General features: G+C 46.6%; 1 protein-coding gene across 3 annotated transcripts; it reads left to right on the top strand.

Annotated features, from left to right (window-relative positions):
- The first annotated feature begins 510 nt into the window (after positions 1-510).
- On the top strand, positions 511-16,033 carry SF3B2 (splicing factor 3b subunit 2). 3 transcript variants are annotated; one of them, XM_079103309.1, is made up of 22 exons: positions 511-696; positions 852-898; positions 1,200-1,277; positions 2,014-2,253; positions 2,474-2,521; positions 3,668-3,785; positions 4,810-4,919; positions 5,231-5,327; positions 5,496-5,587; positions 6,395-6,610; positions 6,758-6,895; positions 7,056-7,136; positions 7,518-7,745; positions 8,584-8,733; positions 9,509-9,598; positions 9,707-9,814; positions 11,186-11,293; positions 11,572-11,714; positions 11,798-11,899; positions 15,136-15,235; positions 15,338-15,523; positions 15,817-16,033. In XM_079103309.1, the coding sequence occupies exons 1-22, from the start codon at positions 567-569 to the stop codon at positions 15,886-15,888; spliced, it is 2,682 nt and encodes an 893-aa protein (XP_078959435.1). In that variant the 5' UTR covers positions 511-566; the 3' UTR covers positions 15,889-16,033. The 3 variants fall into 3 exon arrangements, with proteins under 3 accessions (XP_078959435.1, XP_078959434.1, XP_078959436.1); XM_079103308.1 differs by having other exon boundaries at positions 512-696; positions 2,471-2,521; XM_079103310.1 differs by lacking the exon at positions 2,474-2,521 and having other exon boundaries at positions 513-696.
- The last annotated feature ends 1,045 nt before the right edge of the window (positions 16,034-17,078 follow it).

Below are 17,078 nucleotides of genomic sequence, written 5' to 3'. Positions count from 1 at the left end.
GGTCTGCAGCTGGAGCTCAGCCCGAGCAGGCCCGCTCCTCTCCCGGCCCGGATCCCCTTTCAGCCCATTCATCCCTGCCTGCGCCAGGGGTGGGCGGGCAGACAATCAGACACTGTTTTATCACAGGCATCGGCTCCAGTCTCCCGCCTGGCGCCCGCTGGGGAACGAGTGTCTCCGGGACGCCCTGGGGACGTAAGTGTCCAGGCCTCTCGCGCCTGACCCGGGCGTCTGGCCGGAAGACTGTCCTTGCTGGGGCAGTAGAGACCCCGAAAGCACCCGCTGGGAGCGAGGCAAGCCCTCCCCGCCGCCCGGCGCGGGTGTTCCCGAGCTTAGGGGAGGTTGGCTCTGCAGGCGCTGGACCCGGAGCCAGCAACCCCTGGACTACAATTCCCAAAAGGCTTCACGACCGAGCCGCCCACAGCGGACGGCCAGGGGGTGGGCCTCAACCCTAACCGCCTTCCAACCACGGAAAGGACGTGGCGTACGTCGCTGCCGGAAGTTCCGGGGATCAGGGCCCGAGGCTGGCCCAAGCTTCCGGGTTGGTCGCGCGCCTTCCTGTAGCTAAGATGGCGGCTGAGCATCCCGAGCCTCCCAAAGGGGAATTACAGCTGCCGCCACCACCTCCAGGGCACTATGGTGCCTGGGCTGCCCAGGAGCTTCAGGCCAAATTGGCAGAGATCGGAGCTCCGATCCAGGGTGAGAAGCGTGGGAAGGCCTGAAGGGGGTTTTGTGGGCCTGCGGGGAAGCGGGTTAGCCGGTTACCCGGGAGACGCGCGGGCGAGGGGCAGAGGCGGGCCGCTGGGGCCCTGCGGGGACCGGCTGCTTCGCTGATCCTGCACTTTGCCTTGCAGGGAGTCGGGAGGAGCTGGTGGAGCGGCTACAGACTTACACCCGCCAGGTAAGTGTTAGAAGCGGGACTTCAGGGTAGGTTGAGCCTCTGGAGGCCTTCAAGACCCCTCAGCGCTGGGTCTTCTTTCTTGATGTACTTGGGCACAGCGAGCAGGGTCTTGACATTTTTGCCAGCGCTTGCCTTGCCTACTTTGTCGTAATCACTTTTATCTGTATTGGTTCTCACCAGTGCCCTGCCCAAAATCTGGTGGACAGGCGCTGGGTGAATTTTGCTGAGTGACTGGGAGAGAATGCCATTTAGTGTAATATTTCTTCTGAGCTGATCTAGAGCTCTCCTTTATCTTTTGCAGACTGGCATCGTGCTGAATCGGCCGGTTTTGCGAGGGGAGGATGGGGACAAAGCTGCTCCCCCTCCTATGTCAGCACAGGTAAGGGCATTGTTCCACTTTATAGGATCTTTTTTGCTCAGGGTAACCCCTCCTCTCTTGCATCATGGTGGGTATGCAACTTGCAGATTGGGCAGGGAGGTCCTGTGATGACAAAACTGGGAGCTTTTTTTCTCACCTTGGAGCTGATATTTGCCTCCTCCTTCAGTACCTGCTCCTCCAAATTCTGTCATTCAGAATTCAACTTGAATGTCTGTAAGCCTGACTTGATTCTCCCCCAGACAGAAGCAGTCACCTTTTTTGCTCCCTCAGGGACAACTTCCATGTTATTCAATGAGACGTTGAGAGATAACTCTTTGATTTGATTATATACTTTCTGCTTTAGTAAATTATGGGGTTTGTGATGCCCTAATGCACTGGTTTCTATTTATTTATTTCCTTCCATGTCCCTTTGAAGCCAGGATTTGGTTCCCTCCAAAGCAGTGGCTCTGATCTGGGGGATCCTTTGATCTCTGTGTGTGGAATGAGGAGTTCCTGAGCCTTCTGAAATTACATGCAAAATCTGAATTCATGATATTTTTTGAGGAAAGAGTTGATAGTTTTCTTTGGTTGATGCCTCAAAGTTAACCTTCTTGTGATTGCTATGGAGCATTCTGATATGGGGTAATATATTATTAGAATTTGAATATGAGTACCTGTCTTATGGTAGATTCCCAGCAAATGTTTGCAGCATGAATAGGTATATGCTTCCTAGTTTATGGTCTGATTATCTTCACAGCTCTCTGGGATTCCCATGCCACCACCGCCCATGGGACTTCCTCCTCTGCAGCCCCCTCCACCACCCCCACCACCTCCACCAGGCCTTGGCCTTGGCTTTCCTATGGCTCATCCGCCAAATTTGGGGCCCCCGCCTCCTCTCCGCGTGGGTGAGCCTGTGGCACTATCAGAAGAAGAAAGGCTGAAGCTGGCACAGCAGCAGGCGGCATTGCTGATGCAGCAAGAGGAGCGTGCCAAGCAGGTAGGGTAGGTGGAAGCCTGTGCTTTGGCTTCATTAGGTCCCTGAAGGGGGAGTGGAGCCTCAGAAAGCTGGATCCTGGGGCCAAGGCTTTCGGGAAGATCTGGGCCAAAGATTAGAACATAGGTCCAGGACTGCAAGAGGACTATAGGAAGCAAAAGTTGTGGCAGATTGGCCTGGGGGGTCTTGGTGCTGGTATGAGCTTGTTTTCTTTTTTAAGCAGGGAGATCATTCATTGAAGGAACATGAGCTCTTGGAGCAGCAGAAGCGGGTAATAACCCTCCCCCTAATCTTTGACCTCATGGTCCAGTCTGTAGGCTGTCAATTATTGTTTTGTGTCCAAAAATGAGGTAAATCTCTCAAGTTTTCCTTGGAGGCTACCTCATCCCTAACTATGTTCCAGTATCTCCCAAAGAATTCCATTTTTCCTATAGTCCAGGTGTTGACAAACCAACCTGTGACTTGCTTTTGAGTGGTCTATGAGCTAAAAATTATTTTTATATTTTTAAAGTGTTGTAAGAAAAAAAACCTCAAACCAAGAATAGATAACACAGTTCATATAGTAGCCCAAAAACCTAAAATATTTATTCCGTGGCCAATTTCACAAAAAATTTTTGACTTCTACTAGTCTTACATGACATAATTTTAGGTACTTTGGAGAGGATTCTGGGGGTAATTTAGTTCTTTGTATGGAATTTAGACTAAATGTGATACGCATAAATTTAGGAATGATGTAAAAGATGCTCTGACTCAGATTGCATTATACTGGTTGTTATTTAGTAGATTAATTAGAAGTATTAGAAAACAAGCATTTAAAGCAGCAGGTATGGAAATACTCATGAAGTACTGGCTTTGCCCACTTTGGCAAATGTTAAGGGGTAACTGTAAGGAAAGAATTCAGCCGGGTATCATGGTACATGCCTGTGATCCAGCTACTTAGGAAACTGAGGCAAGAAGATTGCAAGTTTGAGGCCAGCCTTGGCAAGTGCAAGGTCAACTGCAGTTAACTTAGACTTTGTCTCAAAAAGTAAAGATGGCTGGGGATGTAGCCCAGTGGTAAAGCACCTGAGTTCAGTCCTGAGTACTTAAAAAAAAAGGAAGAAAAGAATTCATAGTTCTTTCTAAAGAACTTTTGGGAAAGAAAGCTCTCATTGAAAAATATAAGGCTGCATTTAGCTAAACAGTAAATTCTCTTCTAGGAACCAGAAACTTCCTGGGGGTTTCCTTGGTGTTATTCTCAGGGATTGTCTGTTGTGACAAGAGGGTGCTTCTATTTTGATCAGTAGTCTTGAAGTGTGAGGGTGGAGGGGTCGTCAGAACCTGGGTGTTTCCTCCTTGTTCTTCTCAGGCCTATCCTGGCTGAAACAGTGCATTTGGCATTTTCAAATGTGTCTCCATTCCTGCTTCCCTCCTGTAGGCAGCTGTGTTACTGGAGCAGGAAAGACAGCAGGAGATTGCTAAGATGGGCACCCCAGTCCCTCGGCCCCCACAAGACATGGGTCAGATTGGTGTTCGCACTCCGCTGGGTCCTCGAGGTAAGATCCTGGAGTGGCGGGGAAGAGCAAGGAAGGTAATGTAAAAGTTTTAAAAACCATTTTTCCCCTCTGGTGTTAGTAGTTGAATCCAAGACCTTATGCATGTTAAATATGTGCTGTACAACTGAGGTATTGTTCCAGATTCTGAAAAAGTTTTTTTTAAGTACAATGGGCCCTCCGTATGTGCTGGTTCTGTATCCAAGCATTCAACAAACTAGGGATTGAAAATATTTTAAAGTAATTTGCTGTGATGGTACATACCTGTAATCCCAGCTACTTGGGAAACTCAGGCAGGAGGATTGCAGATTTGAGGCAACTTAGCCAAAACCCTGTCTCAAAATAAGAAATAAGAGAGATGGGGATGTAGCTCAGTGGCAGAGTGCTCTGGGTTCAATCCCCAGTACTGCAAAAACAAAACCCAAAAAACTTGATTTCCAAATGTGTTCCCACTTTTTTTGTTATCTTTATTCTCAAAACAATATAGCATTACATTGTATTAAGGGTTACAAGTAATCTAGAGATGACTTAAAGCATATGGAAGGATGCTTGTGGGAAGGTTGTGCATAGGTCATACACAGATACTGTGCCACTTTTTAGAAGGACTTGAGCATCCTTGTATTTTGGTATTCATGTGGGGTCCAGAAATAAATTCCCTATGAATACCAAGAGGCAACTGCATATATCACATTTAAAAGGTACTCATATAGTAAATGTACAGTTTACTGAATTTTCAAAAACAATACACCCATAACAACCAATACCTAGACCAAGAACTAAATTATTCCCAGCAACACCAAAAGCACTTCTACACTGTGGTCATTCTCTGCCTTGGAGGGTAAGCATCACCCTGACTTTTAGTGAAGGAAGTACATTATTATTTTTTGAGGGGGGTTGATGCTGGGGCTCAAATCCAGGGCCTCACACAACACTCTATTGCTGGGCCACATCCCCAGCCCTGGAGGTAATTTTTTAAAGAGGTGTTTTGTCTCTTCTGACATTGGACTTCTTTTCTTCCTTCTTTCAGTGGCTGCTCCAGTTGGCCCAGTGGGTCCCACTCCCACTGTTTTGCCCATGGGGGCCCCTGTTCCCCGGCCTCGTGGTCCCCCACCGCCCCCTGGAGATGAAAACAGAGAGGTGAGACTAATGATTTCTTCCTAGGGACAGCAGAGTGTAGGTTTGGAAGGAGATTATTTCAAGTTTTTAGACGATTTTGTGAGAAGACTGCAGGGGTGGATTTAAGGTCTAAGTGGGAGGGGAAGCCACACTTGGTTAGAGTATGGTTAGGGTAGGGCAGAGGGATCTGGGAGGCATTTCTGGTCAGAGTTCTGAGTTGCTGCCCGCTGTCTGCTGTTTACGTCACCAGCTGGTAGCTTTTATAAGCCCAGAGGTGAAAGTTAGGAGGAAGGGCACTGATTCCGTCCCTCTGACTGGTTTGTCTTTGGCAGATGGATGATCCCTCAGTGGGACCCAAGATCCCCCAGGCTTTGGAAAAGATCCTGCAGTTGAAGGAGAGCCGCCAGGAAGAGATGAACTCTCAGCAGGGTGAGTGTGTTGGTGGGTCCCGAAGCTGCAGCCTATGATTGTGTCCTCTTCCTTTGTCCCTTCCCTGAGAAGGTTTTAGAGAGTGACTGGATCTTGGCAGAGTGAAGTTACTATGGGCAGGGCAGAGGTGCTTTGTGAAGACTTGATTGCCTCCTTCCTCTCTGACAGAGGAAGAGGAAATGGAAACAGACACTCGCTCATCCCTGGGCCAATCAGCGTCAGAGACTGAGGAGGACACAGTGTCCATATCCAAAAAAGAGGTATGCGATGGAACTGGGGCTCAGATTCCAAAGTAAACTCATTGTAAGTGTTCAGTAAATAGTATCTTCTGTTGTTTTGTGCCAATTCTTGGTGGTGTTTTTTTGTTTTTTGTTTGTTGTTTGTTTTTGTTTATTTTTGTTCTTTGGTACCAGGGATTGAACCCAGGGGTGCTTAGCCATTAAGCCACATCCCAGCCTTTTTAAAAAATTGTTTAAAAAAAAAATTTTTTTTTTTTTTTTTTTTTTTTTTTTTTCACATAAGGGAGTTTTTTAAGCAAACAAAGTGTCTCCCTGCAGGGTAAGAGAGAAAATGAGAGGAAAAGAGAAAGGAAAGAGAAAGGGCATGCGCTAAAGAGAGTGGAAAGCAAGGAGGAGAAAGAAAGCAAGCCAGTAGGAGAGAAAAAGCCTGTTTTAAATTTTGAGACAGGGTCTCACTTAAGTTGCTAAAGCTGGCTTTGAACTTACAGTCCTCCTGCCTCAGCCTCCTGAGCCACTGGGATTATAAGCATGTGCCACCGTGTTGGCTCAATTCTTTTTCTCAACATCTTGCAGATATTTTTAATTTCATTGCCATAAATCCCTTTAAGTCCTCAGAGCTTGCGTGCCTACATTTTAGGCTGAGGTTCTGAGAGGTACAGTAACTTACCCAAGGCACACAGCTTGAGAGGCAGAACCTCGGATTCTGTCCCCAAGGCCTCTTTTCAGCTGCTTCATGCCTTGTTGGGGAAAGACTGAGCATTGAATTATTTTTAGGGTGGGGATGGGCAGGGTGCTTGAATTCTGAGTTGGTTTTCCTTGTCTTGATAGAAAAATCGGAAGCGTCGGAATAGAAAGAAGAAGAAAAAGCCCCAGCGGGTGCGGGCAGCATCCTCGGAGAGCTCTGGGGATCGAGAGAAAGACTCCACCCGGTCCCGAGGCTCTGACTCCCCTGCTGCTGATGTTGAGATTGAGTATGTTACTGAAGAACCGGAAATCTATGAGCCCAACTTCATCTTCTTCAAGAGGATTTTTGAAGCCTTCAAGGTAGGTGGAGCAGCAGGCTCTGGGGGTGGGGGGCAGTAGGATGGGCTGGTGGACAGGGCCAAGGAGGCAGTGTTGCAGTGTAGGGTTCAGGAACGGGATTGGGGCTGGTTCTCAGGGCTGGGGTTTCCACATCGTCTGCCTCCTCAGCTCACTGATGATGTGAAGAAGGAGAAAGAGAAGGAACCAGAGAAACTTGACAAGATGGAGAACTCTACAGCCCCCAAGAAGAAGGGCTTCGAGGAGGAGCACAAGGACAGCGATGATGACAGCAGTGATGACGAGCAGGTCGGGCCTCCCCTTCCTGGTGGGAAACAGGAACAGGGGTGGGGGGCAGGCATCTGTCCTCCTCTGGGACCATGGTGAACTTCTGCAGGGCTTCCATAGCTTATGAAAATGGGGGGCTGGACAGTGGATTCCTTGTTCATAAGGGATCATTCTGTCATAGGAAAAGAAGCCAGAAGCCCCCAAGCTGTCCAAGAAAAAGTTGCGCCGAATGAATCGCTTCACTGTGGCTGAGCTCAAGCAGGTGAGACCTGAGATGGCCTAGCAGGCCCTGGAGCCTGACTGGAGACCATGTGAGGCATGGCTTTGACCCTGTCGGGGAGGTTTGGGTGACCTGGATTTGGGTCCTGTGAGGAAGAGATAGGAGAGCCCCAGGTCTCCTTTGATCTTGTTTGGAGGTTCTAACCAGGGAGCAGCTACCGTATACTATTAAACCAAGAGTAGTTCTCCATTAGGGAAGGTCATCGACTGCATGTGCAGCTCCAGAAGGAGGAAGGGGGCACCTACCTAGCCAACCCGATGAGCTGGATTAACCCTGGCTATCAATGGGTTGACCAGTGTCGCAGACAGATGGCCCTCACATTTGATGGGGCTTTCTAGAGATATGTTGCTGTGTGTTTTCCAGCTGGTGGCTCGGCCTGATGTTGTGGAGATGCATGATGTGACGGCCCAGGACCCCAAGCTCTTGGTTCACCTCAAGGCCACCCGAAACTCGGTGCCTGTGCCACGCCACTGGTGTTTTAAGCGCAAGTACTTGCAGGGCAAACGGGGCATCGAGAAGCCCCCCTTCGAGTTGCCAGACTTCATCAAACGCACAGGCATCCAAGAGATGCGGGAGGCCCTCCAGGAGAAGGTGAGGGGCCTGGCTGGAGCGCAGACCTGTGCTCAGGCACCCATGGCCTTCGTAGCAGTCAGCTTCAGAACTGGATCAGGTTCTCCAAACACACTGACTTTTTACTAGTCTAATCCTTTCTCCAGTAGAAGTCAGCATCATATAGGTGCACTGTATACACCTGGCAGGAAGCAGGAGGGGAGGGACATCGGGAAGCAGAGCTCAAGCCCATTCAGAACATTTCCCTTGCCCCTGGTCTAGGCCTCCTTTGTGAGTGGCTGTTTGCCTTTTCCCTTCTACCTTCATTTCACTGGCTCACCTGGTGACTCCTTCTCTGATGTACTTTGTGGCTAGAGATTCATAGTAGTTGTGTAGCTTCTTTAAGTACTTGGAATAAGTACTCATTACCTCTGGGACAAAACTGGAGGAAGTGCCAAAGTACACAGTAAAGATGCCTTCCAGTTAGCCTCTGCTCTCCTGGTCCTCTCCAGGGGCAGCTAATGAGATCTGTCTCTTGATCAGATGGTTTAACAAATAGTTACTGACATACAAAGTGGAGGCTGATTTCATATACTAAATCTTATTCAGCATGGATTATGTGATCTTATTTTTTTGGTGCTGGGGATTGAACTCGGCCTTGAACATGCTGATAAACACATGCTCTACCACTGAGCTACACTGAGCTCATTAAATTATATAATTTTGAGGGGTTTGAGCAGGAAGGATTTTGGGGAGTTTAAGAGTGAGATAAATGAGATCAGTTTCCCTTGACTTCTTTTGGGAGTTGGGAGCCAGATCTCTGCCAAGCATTGAAGTTTTTGATTACCTGTCAACTCATGACTATTGCCATTCTCCACAGGAAGAACAAAAGACCATGAAGTCAAAAATGCGAGAGAAGGTTCGGCCCAAGATGGGAAAGATTGACATTGACTATCAGAAACTGCATGACGCCTTCTTCAAGTGGCAGACCAAGCCAAAGCTGACCATTCACGGGGACCTGTACTATGAGGTTCGGGAATGGGATGGATGCACAGCTCAGTCTTGGGGTCATGACTTTGTAACTGTTGGTTGGAAGGGCTTTCAAAGCTGGTTTACCAGCCTCAAAATTGCCCACTAACTACCCTTCGATGAGGTGGAGTTTGAGATTATAATGAGATCTTTCTTGAAGAAGAGATGCAGATCATATCTTTTTATTTGGTACAGGGGATTGAACCCAGGGGTGCATGACCATAGAGCCACATCCCATACAACCTTTTTTATTTTGAAACAGTGTTTCACTAGATTGCCCAGGCTGGCCTCAAACTTGCAATTCTCCTGCCTCAAACTCTCCAAGTTGTTGGATTACAGGTCTGTGGCACTGCACCTGGCTCTATCATGTCTTTGAAGTGATAATAATAGTTGGTGGTGGGTGGTTTAGGAACAGAGGTGCCAAGTGGCAGATGCTTGTGAGAAAAGTTTTTTTTTTGGTTCTTGAAATATGCCTCAGACTTCATAGAATGTCTGAGGCAGAAGGATCTTGGAGATCATCCTGTTGAATGCCCTCTTTCACCAATGAGAAAGCAGGTCCTGAAGTTGGCCCTGTGCTCACAGTGGGCTAGTGACAGTCACGTCTCCATTCCTTCCCCTACTGTAGCTGGAATCCACGTGGGAGCCAGGCGGCTCTCATGGGATTTTGTGTCTGATGTGGATTAGGACTTCTCATCTCTCATCTCCCATCCCCGAGCCATCGAGCTCCCAGTGTGTGTCTGGCATCCCTAGTATAGCATGCTGTGCTTTTTCCTCAGGGGAAGGAGTTTGAGACACGACTGAAGGAGAAGAAGCCGGGAGATCTGTCTGATGAGCTGAGAATTTCCTTGGGGATGCCAGTAGGACCGGTGAGTGTTGTTAGCTGGCTGGGAGGCAGGGAAGAGGGTGGGAATTGGGGCAGAAAGGAGAGACAGGATAGGTTAGGCGGGTAGTAGCCTGTTCTCTTTTTCCTGCAGAATGCCCACAAGGTCCCTCCCCCTTGGCTGATTGCCATGCAACGATATGGACCACCCCCGTCGTACCCTAACCTGAAAATCCCTGGACTGAACTCACCCATCCCGGAAGTGGGTATTGTGCTTACTTTCATTCTTGACTGCCTGAATTTTAACTGAGCAATGGTTGTTTTGTTTTCCTTCTCTAACTACTGTGTTTAAAAAAATAACAATAATAGTTTTTTATTTTTTAAAAATATGTGACATGTTTATTGTAAAATATTCAGTCAAGCCTGGCGCAGTGGCAAATGCCTGTAATCCCAGCAGCTCAGGAGGCTGAGGCAGGCGGATTGTGAGTTCAAAGCCAGCCTCAGCAACAGTGAAGTGCTCAGCAACTCAGTGAGACCCTGTCTCTAAATAAAATACAAAATAGGGCTGGGGATGTGGCTCAGTGGTGGAGTGCCCCTGAGTAGTTCAGTCCCTTGTACCAAAAAAAAATTGGTCAAAGTCGACAGATAAAAAGATGAAAATAGATAAATGACAATTTCACCAGTGTAAAATAACCAGATTTGCTAATATTTGGTGAACAGGTTTCCAGATAGCTCTCTGATATATATATGGATAGACAGAAGTAATTTCATCTCAAGAATGGCATAACAAAAAAAAAAAAAAAAAAAAAAAAAAAAAAAAAAAAGGCATAACATTTATTATTTTCAAATAAAAAGTCTTCAATTAAAAAGTATTAAAAGGGCTGGGGTTGTGGCTCAGTGGTAGAGCACTTGCCTAGCATGTGTGAGGTGCTGGGTTTGATCCTCAGCACCACATAACAAATAAAGTTATGAAAATTTTTTAAAAAAGCATTAACAGACAACAAAGTCATTCAAGTGAAAAAGTGGTATTGCTAAACTTCAGATAAAACTATCTGTCCCCTAAATGAAATAGATGCTAACCAAACCAGCTTTTCAGAGTTAGGAAAAATTATTAAGAATTTGAGGTCCTGGTTTTTGTTATGTGTTTGTGTGTGTGTGTGTGTGTGTGTGTGTGTGTGTGTGTGTGTGTGTGTGTGTGTGTGTGTGTGTGTGTGGTGGTGGGGATCAAACCCAGTGTGTGTGTGTGTGTGTGTGTGTGTGTGTGTGTGGTGGTGGGGATCAAACCCAGGGCCTCATGCGTATTAGGCAAGCACACTACCAGTGAGCTACATTCCCAGTCCTGGAGTCCTGGTTTTTAAATTCCCCCATTTGGTTTTAGACAGCATAGACAGCACCCTGAAGGAGGAGGATTTTAGCATACTCTGTCTCCTGTCCCCACATTGTTTGCCTTCAGAGTTTTGGTGCTTTTAATTTTGCTTTCTAATGCTTTATAACATTTAATTTTATTCAGCATTCACAATTTTCAGAGTTCCCAAGTATGAGTCCTTACTTTGCAGTGTGGCTTTTCTCTAGGGCTTTGCCATGTTTCTCTGGAACATGGGAGTGGAAATGATTTATACTATCTTTCCTGCAGAGCTGTTCCTTTGGTTACCATGCTGGTGGCTGGGGCAAACCCCCAGTAGATGAGACTGGGAAACCGCTGTATGGTGATGTGTTTGGAACCAATGCTGCTGAATTTCAGGTATGGGCTATGGTCTGATGAGCTCATTTTACTTAATGCCAAGAAGGTTAGAGAGAATTGACCAAAACATCATTATCAGGGAACTGGGTATTCTGAAGTTTCAGTCCAAAAAAGTACATGTGTTTTCCTGAGGGGTAAGAGAGCTGCCCAATAGACTGTGAGCACTGTGTAGGTAGGGATTATTGTCTGTTTACTCTCGTAATCCTTCAGTTTATAAAACTTGGCACATAATAGCTATTTTGTAAACATTCATTGAATGAATGAGTGTTCTCTTTCAGACCAAGACTGAAGAAGAGGAGATTGATCGGACTCCTTGGGGGGAACTGGAGCCATCTGATGAAGAGTCCTCAGAAGAAGAGGAAGAGGAGGAAAGTGATGAAGACAAACCAGATGAGACCGGCTTTATTACACCTGCAGACAGGTGGGGGACCCTGGAATCTGCCTTCCCAGGTCCTGTCTGTCTGTGGGGGCATTTTCTTTACTCTTGTGCTTCTTTCTTCACAGTGGTCTCATCACTCCTGGAGGGTTCTCGTCAGTTCCAGCTGGAATGGAGACCCCTGAACTCATTGAGCTGAGGAAAAAGAAGATCGAGGAGGCAATGGATGGGTGAGGGAACCAGGCAGGCAACGAGAGGACCTTCATTTCCCTTTGGCCTCTGGGTTGCCTAGCTGACACATGAAATGACTTCTTGGTCCATCATCATCTTTGTTCTCCTTTTCTGTTTTCCTCCTGTCTTTTGGATTAATTGAACATTTTTTTCTGTGATTCCATCTTACCTCCTTGGTTGGCTTATTAACTGTAAGTCTTTGTTTTGTTATTTTAATGGTGGTTTTAGGGTTTATAGTATCCAGCTTTACATGGTTACCTTAAAGGGATATTATGCCAGTGATAGTATTGAGAACCTTAAGCAGCGTACCTCATATCTCTCCTATCTTTTCCACCTTGTGTGGTCATAAATTTTACTTTTACTGGGTTGTAAATCCTGTGCTAAATAGTTACTATTTTTGTGTAAGTAGTTCACTGTCTTTCAGAGATTTAATACATGAATCCGTGTAATTATCATCTCCAGTGTTCTTGGATTTCTTGTTGTCTCTTCAGCATTCTGTCTGGTATCATCTTCCTTCTGTGTGAAGGTTTCCTTTAACATTTCTGGTGTGGGTCTATTGGTCATGAGTTCCTTCTGCTTTTGTAGTCTTAAAAGGTTCATTTGTGTGGATTTTGATTTTGAAAGTTTCTATTGCATGTAAGAATCTAGGTTGACAGGGCATTTTTCCCTTTCAGTACCTTGAGATGTTCCAGCATCATCTTTCATGCATTGTTTCTGATGAGACATCTACTGTCATGCTTACTGTTTGTTCTTTGTATATAAATTGTCATTTCTCTCTGGCATTTTGGGGGAGGGGCACACTGGGGATTAAACTCAGGGGCACTTGACCACTGAGCCACATCCCCAGCCCTATTTTGTATTTTTATTTAGAGACGGGGTCTCATTGAGTTGCATAGCACCTCGCTTTTGCTGAGGCTGACTCTGAACTCTAGATCCTCCTGCCTCAGCCTCAGGTGATGGGATGCTGGGATTAAAGGCGTGCAACACCACGCCTGGCTTTCTGGTAGCTTTTAAAGTGTTATCTTTATCTCTAGTTCTGAACAATTTGAGTATGATGTGCTTTTTTTTTTAAATGTCTCTTTGCTAGGGTTTTGTAGAGTATCTTAGACCTGTGAATTTATAACTCTTATAAATTTTGGCAAAAAAATTGGCTGTTATTTCTCCTGTTGCCCTCTTTTCACCTCTCCTTTAGCAACTCCAATTGTACATCTAATGGTCTCTTGAAATCGCCAGCAACTGGTACTGTTCACTTTACAAGAATTTCTCTTTTTCCTTTATTTTAGAAAGTTTTTATTGCTGTATCTTCATGTTTGCTAATATTTTCTTTTGCAACTTCTATACTGACATTAATCCATTAAATGTAGTTTTAATCTCCAGAAGTTTGATTTGGATCTTTTTTATATATCTTGTCTCTTATTTAACTTCTTGAACATGTAGAATGTACTTATAGTAACATTTTAATGTATTTGCCTACTAATTAGCAGTTCTGGGTTGATTTCAACTGATTGACATTCTCATTATAGGTTGTATTTTCGTGCTATGCCTGGTAATTCTGATGGTTGCTAGGCTTTATGTAATTTTCTATGTTGGGCCCATATTCCTATAATCTTCTACAGCTTTGATCAGGCATATAGTTATTTGTGAACAGACGAATCCTTCAAGGTCTTGCTTTGGGGACCTTATTAGCAGGTCTGGAGCAATGCTTAGTCCTCCCCCAGGACTCCCAAGACTCTTCTGTATGCCAAAAGCCCTGTGAATCCAGAGGTTTTTCCCTCTGGCTTGTGGGAATCATTACTATTCCCCATTCTAAATTAACAAAAGGCACTGTTACTGCTGATCTTTTTGGATGGTCTCTTCCCAGTTCTCACATGCATATGCTCCTCATCACTCCGCTGAACACCTGAGTAGGACTTCTGCAATCTCCAGTTGTGTCATGCAAACCCTGGCTGCCTTGGTCTTCCTGGACCTTTGACTTTATCACAACTCATGGCACTGTCTTAGCTCTTCTTGGGTCTCCCTTCCTTGTTTTGTGGCAGCTCTTTCAGTGCAGTAAGCTGGGGCAGTCGATGGGTCCATCTTGTTTGTTTTCTGTCTCACAAATCACTGTTCTTTGCCCCATGTCTATTGTCTTAAAAAACCACTTTCATATATTTTGGTTATTTCAGGTAGGAGGATAAATCTGTTCCCTGCTTCTCTTTCTTGTCAGGAAGCAGAAGTCTCAAGCTTTGTATATTCAAGAAAGAAAAACAAAGAAGGGTACTGTGGACAGAATTGTCTTGAGGAGGGATTGGGTAGGGGGCCTTTAGGTCTTGGTAAGAAGTTTGGATTTATTCAAATGATGATCAGGAACCTCAGGGTTCTTTTTTTTTTTTTTTTTTTTTTGGTACTGGGGATTGAACTGAGAGGTGCTTTACTGATGAGCTACATCCTCAGATCTTTTTATTTTCTGAGACAGGATCTCATTAAGTTGCTGAGGCTAGGCTTGAATTTAGGATCCTCTTGCTCCAGGCTCCCAAGTCTGAGATTATAGGTGTGTTTTACTGTGCCCAGCTGGAAGCCTCAGGTTTTCAGCAAAGAAGGGAAAGAATCTGAATTTGATGTTTACTCTGGTTGCTATGTGTAGAAAAAGTCACCTTCCAGAAGAGGTGAGGACAACATGGTCTAGGGTGACAGTGGTAGATTTGTTACTGTGTTCTGAGTATAGTCTTCTTTTTTAAAATTTTACTTAAAAATTTTTTTAAAGCATTTTTTTTAAACCTTTATTTGTTTATTTTTATGTGGTGCTGAGGATTGAACCCACTGCCTCACACATGGTTGGCAAGCGCTGTACCACTCAGCCCCTAGCCTCCTGGTGGATGATGGCCTTGCACACTTGGGAAGTGCTGCAAGTTGTGTACATTAGAACACCAGGCACCACTCTCTCCAGGAAACTTTTAGCCTCTTTAGCCTTTAGCCTTCTTTGTGTGTGGGAGTCCTTATCTCTGATCTCCTAACTTGACTCAGGGGACCCCTTAGCTCAGTCTCTATACCTCTGGCTGTATCTTGAAATCAGTGCTGTGCCCCATGCCACCTCCAACCAAAACTTTTCTCATAGGCTTCTGTGAATGGCAGAGGCTGTATACCCAGGGATCTCAGAATCTAAGGATCTCAGTGGAGGTGCCACCTATGTTTCTTTTATTTCCCCTTCTGGAGATCCTTTGTCTCTTTTTGGGCTTGACCTCATTGTCCTTTGCAGAAGTGAGACACCTCAGCTGTTCACTGTGTTGCCGGAGAAGAGAACAGCCACTGTGGGGGGAGCCATGATGGGATCGACTCACATTTATGACATGTCCACGGTGAGCACTTGGAGGATGCTGCTTTGGGGGCTGGGGAAGTGGGGCTGGAGTTAGAACCTCTGAGACTGTTTGGAGATGATAATGCCCTGATCTCTCTTCTAGGTTATGAGTCGGAAGGGCCCGGCCCCTGAGCTGCAAGGTGTAGAAGTGGCCCTGGCACCCGAGGAGTTGGAGCTGGACCCTATGGCCATGACCCAGAAGTATGAGGAGCATGTGCGAGAGCAGCAGGCACAAGTTGAGAAGGAAGATTTCAGTGACATGGTAGCTGAGCATGCTGCCAAACAGAAGGTGGGAATTCCTGGGGGACTGGGTGGGGGAGGGGAGAGCTAGGGAGCAGGGGCTGCCTTTGTGGTGAAAGTTAAGGCACACTTAGTGCCTGTCACCTCACTTCCTTAAAGTTCCTCCAGTTGGTTGCCTTCTTTAAGGACTATGACACTGAGGCACAAGGAGGGAAAGGATCTGAGGGGGGAGGTGTTTTTCACACAACTTCTATGTCTGTCAGGCCGTCCCCGCGTTTGGGTGTGGGCATTGGGGTGGTTTAACCTGTTATAACCATTTTTTTTTTTCCCCCTCTCCTATAGCAAAAGAAACGAAAAGCTCAGCCCCAGGACAGCCGTGGGGGCAGCAAGAAGTATAAGGAGTTCAAATTTTAGGTCCCCCTCACACCGCCAGATTTCTTTTAGGCTCTTTGGATGCCTGGGCCTCATATGTGGGTCCTTAAGAACCAGTTCCCCTGCAGTCATTTCATGTACTTATTTTAGAACTGTTTTGTAAATAAAGCTGTTTCCCAAGGAAAGAGATGGCTGTGTAATACTCCTGACGCTACCTCATCTCCTTTTAGCCTCTTCTGCAAAAGGACTGAAAATATTGACTTCTTACAACCATTGAGCTGCCCCAGAGACCAGGGGCAGGTACTTGGCTCAGATGCTGCAGTGCACAGGTGGTAAAGCCAAACCTTTATTGAAATTGTAGTTGTTTTACCACCTATACCCCACCCCCTTTGGTAGGGAAGCTCTGGGGGAAGCACCTCTAGGTCTGGTTGACCTTACTACTTTGCCCTTGGGGAGTAAAAATAGCCAGCTTAGCGCCCTGGCTGGGCTGGGGAAGCAACAGTGGGCTTGGGAAGTAGGCCAGGCCAGGCCTTCCTAATTGACCTTGTGGAGGAAAGTCCAAGCCCTTACCTGTGAGAGAACATAGCTCAAAATCTAAATTGCCCCGAATCCCTGGCAGCCTCTGAATTCATCTGACACTAGTGCTGGGGTGTTGTGAATGTGGGGTGGGAGCCTGCATTCTCAGGTCCTCCATCCTGAGAAATCTTCCTGGATCAGCCCTGGATCGAAAGGCATTTGCTGAGCCCTGGGTTAAGGTGCCTCTGTTGTATTACGCGGGAGGTACCAGAATACTGGTCTTCAAGATGGTTTCTGGAGCAGGGAGTAGGGAGATCCCACCCAGGACAGGGTCACTGAGCTATTGAGCTAGGCCTTGAACAGAATTTGAGTGAGAACATACCGAGGCATTTTAAGGCTTTGTAATGAGGATTCTGGGAGGGAGGGGAGCAGTAGAGGAAGGAGTAAGGTGGTGGCAGACGGGCCAGTCCGGGGCTTAGCTCGAGCGTTTGACCCCGGAGGGCCTTTAGCACTCCACGTCTCTGAGCCCCTGCCTACTACCTCAGGGCAGAACTTCTAGCTCTCTGGCGCCTGAGGTGCTGGCCCGCCGCTGGTCTCCACCGACGGCTCCCTTTGGGTGGTCTGGGAGAAAAAGCCCCAAGGCCATAAAGTTGGGATCGGGGTTGGGGTCGAGCCGCTTCCGCGCCGCGCGCGACCTGCGGCAGGCTTAGCTGTGT

The sequence above is a fragment of the Sciurus vulgaris genome (genome assembly GCF_902686455.1).
Source record: "Sciurus vulgaris genome assembly, chromosome: 11".
Taxonomy (NCBI): domain Eukaryota; kingdom Metazoa; phylum Chordata; class Mammalia; order Rodentia; family Sciuridae; genus Sciurus; species Sciurus vulgaris.
This window is presented reverse-complemented; position numbering and strand designations above follow the sequence as displayed.